This window comes from Triticum urartu, chromosome 7A (genome assembly GCF_056163025.1).
Source record: "Triticum urartu cultivar PI428250 chromosome 7A, HENAU_Tu73, whole genome shotgun sequence".
NCBI classification, from domain to species: Eukaryota; Viridiplantae; Streptophyta; class Magnoliopsida; order Poales; family Poaceae; genus Triticum; species Triticum urartu.
The window spans coordinates 738,212,191-738,218,681 of record NC_141879.1 but is presented as its reverse complement, the minus strand read 5'-3'; the positions used below and the strand labels follow the sequence as shown (position 1 = coordinate 738,218,681).

The 6,491-nt window shown below is 44.5% G+C and overlaps 1 protein-coding gene across 1 annotated transcript; it reads right to left on the bottom strand.

Moving 5' to 3' along the window:
* On the bottom strand, window positions 1-3,598 carry LOC125518838 (disease resistance protein Pik-2). Its single transcript, XM_048683711.2, has 3 exons — window positions 2,625-3,598; window positions 441-2,493; window positions 1-356 (listed from the first exon to the last, which is right to left on the bottom strand). The coding sequence occupies exons 1-2, from the start codon at window positions 3,428-3,430 to the stop codon at window positions 453-455; spliced, it is 2,847 nt and encodes a 948-aa protein (XP_048539668.2). The 5' UTR covers window positions 3,431-3,598; the 3' UTR covers window positions 1-356; window positions 441-452.
* Between the last annotated feature and the right edge of the window lie 2,893 nt (window positions 3,599-6,491).

Below are 6,491 nucleotides of genomic sequence, written 5' to 3'. Positions count from 1 at the left end.
TGAAGCATAAAAAACCTTAACCTTTAAATAGCTTATAGTAACATTCAAAATGGTGCTTCCACAGGAGAAACAACAAGTACGGAACAAGAAAGTAGGTTATGTGTTTTATGCATATCATGGAGAACACACTGTCCGCACTCGTACTCGAATACAAACTATGGGACGAAAAACCTGGTGTGCCAAACTACCTTTTTACGAATGCACAATGTAACAAAAGGTTCAAGCTAGAACATATGGTACATGTGTGGCAAGTTTCAATATTCTGGAATGAAGTTGGACAAACAATCATGTACTCCCTCCGTTTCATAATACTTGTCATCTCTTGGTCTTCTTGCAGGTTGCGGCTGCGGACGGAGCTGGGAGGAAAAGAGAGGCAGGTCAGTACATGACTTTGATGCTGTGCATGGAATGAAGAAACCAGCTAGCGGCCCAAGACATACCCTTACAATGTGTCACCAATGTACATATTCACCTGCCCTTCTATGCCTTTTCCTTGTCTCTTCTCTCCCCTCCTCATCCTTAAACATCATATCTTCAAATTTTCTACGAATCTGCAGTTGAAGACTGTGACAGTTGGGATGCCCGGTGATTGCTTTTTCAACGGAGCCCTCAACAGCCTGCACCTCGTTCAGAGTTGCACGCGAACAATTAGTTTCGACCTGCATGTGCGCAAGCCTTGAAAGATGCTCGATGCCCATGTCAGCACCATCACTATATCTCAACATAACACGCCATGCCGTCCAGGAAAGATGGAGCCGTCGGAGTGCTGGCATTGCACCCGCTGCAAATTTTATCCCGGTTGCTTCGTGCACAGTAATACTGTAGTGGAGCACCTCTAGCTGCTTGAATCCATCACTAGTTACAGTCATGACGCCATCCGAGTTTGATACCACTAGTTGGAGATAGGCCAGGGAAGGCAGGCCCATGAGAATATGGAGACCTTCCTCATCAAATAGTCTGACTTCTATCTGTAATTTGTGGATGTTGGTTAGGGAGGCGATTCCCTTGGGAACACTTTTCACCTTATGCTCAAGTTTAAGATGTTGTAGGCCAAGAAAGTTGCAGCACTGATCCCTGAACAAATATTCTCCAATTTTTTCATGAGTATGAAGATATCGAAGGTTGTACTTGCCCAACTCATTTAGAGATGACCCCAGTCTTCCTCCATAGCATCTAAAATCCACAGGCCAAGTCCATAACCCACTCATCGAGATTTTCCTCAATTTTGTTAGATGTCCAAGCTCTTCCAAAAATTTCTCAGGGTTGTCAACTTCACAGATATCTGACACTTCCTCCAGGGCTGGCATGCTCCCAAACATATCTGCAGAGAACACAAACTCAAAGTTGTTGTCAACAAATAGGCGCACAAGTTTTTGTAGCCTGGCAATACTTGATGGCAGTGTTCTAATTGAAGTGCCCCGCAAATCGAGAGTATCTAAGTTCTGTAGGTTTCCAATATCTTCAGGAATCTCTGTGATTCTTTGCCTGTGAATTCTCAAATACCTCAGTTGATAGAAAGATCCTATATTTTTTATATGCTTGTTTTCCCATGACAAATAACCCTCACATATATCTAACACGCGCAAGGACTGGAAGTCCACAAGGCGGGGTATCTCCTTTGTTTCTCCAAACACATTCAATGAGCGAACATGTAACTTGCTTCTTGTGATGGCATTGATTGCCCCTTTTTGTTCAAGCCCACGAGATTGCAGGGAGAGTCGACGGATCTTGACTGGCAAAGAATTGCATACACCATTTAAAACAGTGGCAAAATTCTCTTCATATGACAAAGATATTATAAGGTCAAGAACCATATCATGAACCTGACAATATTGTACAAAACCAACATTTTCAACATCAACTAGCTGGATCATGCTCCTGTTGACAAGTTCATTCAAACAGTTCTCTGCTTCTTGATACAAATTTTCTCGTTGTGTAGCAATGAACCCTTCAGCTATCCATTTCCATTTTAGTTCTTCACACGAGATATACTCGTCCTCAGGATATATACATAAGTACAACAAACAAGTCTTTAAGTGGTGTGGAAGATCCCAATAACTAAGTAACAATATGCGTGTCATATCTTTTCCGCCATCATCACTCTCATATGAAAGACCAGTTCCAATGGAATCTTGGAGTCTCCCCCATTCATCTGGGCTTTGAGGTTTATTGGCTAGCAAACTCGCAATGGTAATTATAGCTAATGGCAGACCGCCACATTTTCTTAAAATCATAGCTGAAACGTTTTCTAGTTGAGGAGGGGAGGAGCTGTCTGAGTGGAAAATTCTCTTAAAGAACAATCTTCGGGAATCAACATTGTTCAGAGGTAGCATTTGGTAGAGCTGATCACAAGAGTTAGAACAACACGACTTAGCAACCTTTGTATTGCGTGTAGTAGCAACTATTCTGCTACCATTATTATTGTCAGGAAAAGCTGTTTTGACAAATTTCCAGTCTTGTTCTTTCCATACATCATCGATAACAAGGAAGTACCTGTATGTAATGTTATGTTACACAAATATGAATGTGGTACACTTATTTATCTTTGCAAACAGATAACTAGTTGTGTCTTGGAAGAAGTAAGGTGACATATCAAATGGTAATCACAGATGAAGAGACGATACCTCTTTCCTGTCAAGATCCGCTGGATATGACGGATTAGTTGGTCTTTCTCCCACCTCTCCGACTGGCATTTACCAAATGCATCTTCGTCAATTTGAGACAGGAAATCTCTCAAGAGCTTCTCGGGATCAAGGGTGCGTGACACCGACACAGAAGCTCGGCATTGGAAGTGCTCTCCAGTCTTGCGGTAGACCTCCATGGCAAGGGTGGTCTTTCCCAGCCCCCCACCCCCAATAATGGCCACCACTTTCAGTTCCAGGCTCTCGCTTGTCAACAAAGAGATTACCTGATCCCTGGGACCGTCAATGGCCACCAAGCCCTTGGCCACCCCATGGAATGCAGCCAACCGGGGGTCTATGGCGATGGTCCTTGTTGGACTATTAGCAGCATAGTTGTCCAGATTTAGTCTCCGCCGCCGTTCACCTTCCTCGGCGACGCGTGCCTTGAGCTCCTTGATTTGTGGCCCGATGGTATGGCGGGCAAATAACCTCTTGAGCCGTCGCGTGGTCTTCTTAATGAAGCCGACCTTGGCGTTGCCGTTGCCGAGGCGGAGCATGAAGCGGTCGATACACTCCTCCATGTCGTAGCTGAGGTCGCGCATGCTGCCCCTCCAGTCCTTGGCCAACTCGTCAAGCTCCTCCATGTCCGCAAGTGTGTTCACCAGGATCTGCATCCTGCGCAGCTCGCGCTCTAGGAACGCGATGTCCTTGCGCACCCTCTTGAGCATCGTGTACTCGTCGCCGAGCAAGGTGGCGAGCTTGCAGATGACTGAGCCCAACGCCCCTGTTCCAACGCCCACGCACACCATCTCCCTCTTGACCCCCCTACACAAGCGCAATGGTTGGTTGTGAGCTTCAGCAGAGCGACTGTGGAGGAGCGTGGTGTGTTAGGGCAGCCACCTACGGGTGGTCTAGGTGGTAGGGATGAGGGGATTTTTGAGGTAGTTTGAGTGGAGGGGACGATTCCTTCGCTGTGGCCTGTTGAAGAGGATGTGGGATCGAGGATAACGAGGTTGCAAGCGTGTGGACGGGGCTGCGTCGGAGGAGGCTGACCGTAGCCGATCGAGCAAAACCTCGTGCTAGTAAGATGAACAAGCTGGTAATGCTATGATGTGCTCATACCGGCCGCGAAAAAAAAAGCTCATACCGGCAACACTTTCCTCTAAAACAGATCAGTATTTTACAAAAAAAGATTACTCTAATATAAGATTTTTTAGATCACTAAAGTTGTGATCAACAATCTTATATTAGTTTATAGAGGGAGTATCACTTTTCGATGTCTGAAAACTGTACAAACATTTGACCAAAAACTACAACTTTCTGATTTTTTTTTGAAAAAACACTACCATGTTAGAAAAGTGGTTGATTGGGCTCATTTAAATTCGTTGATGGCAGGGTTGACCCATGCATCACATTGAGCGTTAATACAAATGGAGTCCACATGTCAACCCTCTTCTTCCACCTCTCTCTCCCCTCATGTGCATTACATCAAACAGGTTGTGTGTGTCTCGCCGACGAGTACGACTCCGGTGAGCCGCGGCGGCTCATCTGGTATGAAAGAAAATCAGAGATCACGGGGAAGGCTGACACAACGAAGCTGGTGGGCTAGTGCTTCGTGTTGCTGTTGTCGATGAGGCACGCAAGGATGTAGATGGGGCCGATCTCGCCACCGGCGTAGACGACGCGGAGTGAGCCGTCGAAGTGTGCAAGTGGCGTGTGGTCGGGGTTGCGCATGAAGGCCATCTGCTCGAAGGTGAAGGCCACCGTGCCGTTGGCGGCTGCGATCTCGGGCGGTTGCAGTCAAAAGAGGAGGAATAGTGTCATCATGGTCACACCGGCTGCGAACAGGAGGAAGGCCAATGCCATAAGGCAGGATGCCAGGGTAGAGGTTGTGGGGAAGGACGGCGCAGCGAAGCTGGTGGAGCAGTGCTTCGTGCTACCACTGTCGATGAGGCCCGCAGTGTGAGTGATACGTCTCCAACGTATATATAATTTTGCATTGTTTCATGCTATTATATTATCACTTTGGTATGCTTTATATGCTATTTATATTATTTTTATGAACTAACATATTAATTCAGTGTCCAGTACCGGTTCTTGTTTTCTACATGTATTTGGTTTTTAGAGAAATCCATATCAATAAAAGACCAAACGCGACGAAACATTTTGACAACTTTTCGGGACCAAAAGAGACCCTCAAATATTCGAGAGAAGACCAGAGGTCCCACAAGGCGGCCACAAGGCAGGGGGCATGCCCTGGTGCTTTGTGGGCCCCTCACTTGTCACATAAAAATAAGATAAAAACAAAAAACCATGACAAGAACAAAAATACTACAACAAGCGGCACAAAAGAAAAGTAAAACATAAATACAAAAAAAACTAGGGGAATACTCATTTCCCACATAAAACCAAAGAGAAAGAGACAGCTCGGGTATGGTGGTCTTCTCGGGCTGCTGCTTTCATGGATGCACTGAAGCTGGGGAAGCTGAAGCTCAGGCCTTGCTGTTTGGCCTTACCCAGGCACACAGATTTGCTTTGAACCATGTGAATTTGGAAACAGATTGCTCAGCTGTAGTAATTGCTGTGAATGATTCCAACACTAGTAAAGCCAGTTGGTGGGCTTGTTATGAGAAGGTGAAGGATGCTCAGAGAGTTTGGATCATGCACTTTGTCCAAAATTACAGAGAATGCAATGTGGCCGCGCATGAGCTAGCTGCCTTTGCTATAGTGAATGGTGATTTTTGTTTTCTAGCTGATGTGCCACAGGGTTTGATGCATGTAATTGACTCTGAATGTAACCCTGGGTAAGTGATTAATGAGATTTCCTTTCCCCTAAAAAAAAAATCACTCACACACTTTGCTAATGGCCAAGACCCGATTCAGGGGCGCCAGGGGCTAGCATGCCGTATATCACATAATAGTTGAGGGAAAATCCTATTTGTCGCTCTCTGCGACAAATTGTTGACCAGTCCATAAAGTAGTGAACTTGGCCGACCCAAGTAGCGTACGTTAGTTTCCCAGTTTAGGTGTTCCTTTTCTGGTTTTACGAAGCTTTTACAGGGTCCCGTTCCATTCTATTTTCTTTTTCTCTTTTGGTTTTTTTACCTGTTTTTCTTTCTTAGGTTCTTTTCTGTGTTTCTTATTTCTATTCATTTTCTTTTTTTTTGTTTCTTTTATTTCTAGCCTGTCATATTTTTGGGGTTTTCTTCCCTTTTAAGAATGTTCCCCAAATTTATAAGAAGTTCAGGTTTTTTGGAAAATGTTCTAGCTTTCTTTGAAAATATTCACAACTTTTTCACACTTTTAATTAATCATTTAGAAATTATAAAAAATGTTATAAATAATGCTAAAAATAGAAATGTTCAAATGTGTGTTTCAATATTTTTAATGTTTTTATGTTAATAACTAAAAAATCTTACTAAAAATTAGGGTAAAGCAATACCAACGATTAAAAAAAGTAAAACAACTCAATGCTTCGCTCGACACAGTTAACAATGGCAAAAACTAAGTGGGGTGTGGCCCATGAAAGTGGAGATAAGCTTTGCGCGGCATGTAGCTCAAGAAAGGGGCTGGGTGTGCACTGCGCATTTTAGCGACAACTTCTCGCTTAACGCAAAGAATAGGTGGTCCTGAGAGCGCTAGAGTCCCTGGCCAGCCCTACAATTTGAAAGACAATCTCAAGTGCCCATCGTCTCTCCTGAGCCTACTTCTTTGACACAGTTCTGAACCGATTTGAGGAGAGGTCCTATTTGCCGCTCATTGCGCCAAATAGTCAAGCATTCGTCTATGTGAGCTCGAGTGGGCCAACCCATGTAACGCGCGTCCCTGCTGCGTGTATTTTTTCTTTTTTTAACGTGTTATTGTAGTGGT

Excerpts from the sequence above, each read along its gene's own strand:
- LOC125518838 (XM_048683711.2), bottom strand. The coding sequence starts at position 3,430 with ATGGTGTGCGTGGGCGTTGGAACAGGGGCGTTGGGCTCAGTCATCTGC. Across the intron at positions 2,494-2,624 it reads CGGATCTTGACAGGAAAGAG|GTACTTCCTTGTTATCGATG; the intron begins GTATCGTCTCTT and ends CATTACATACAG.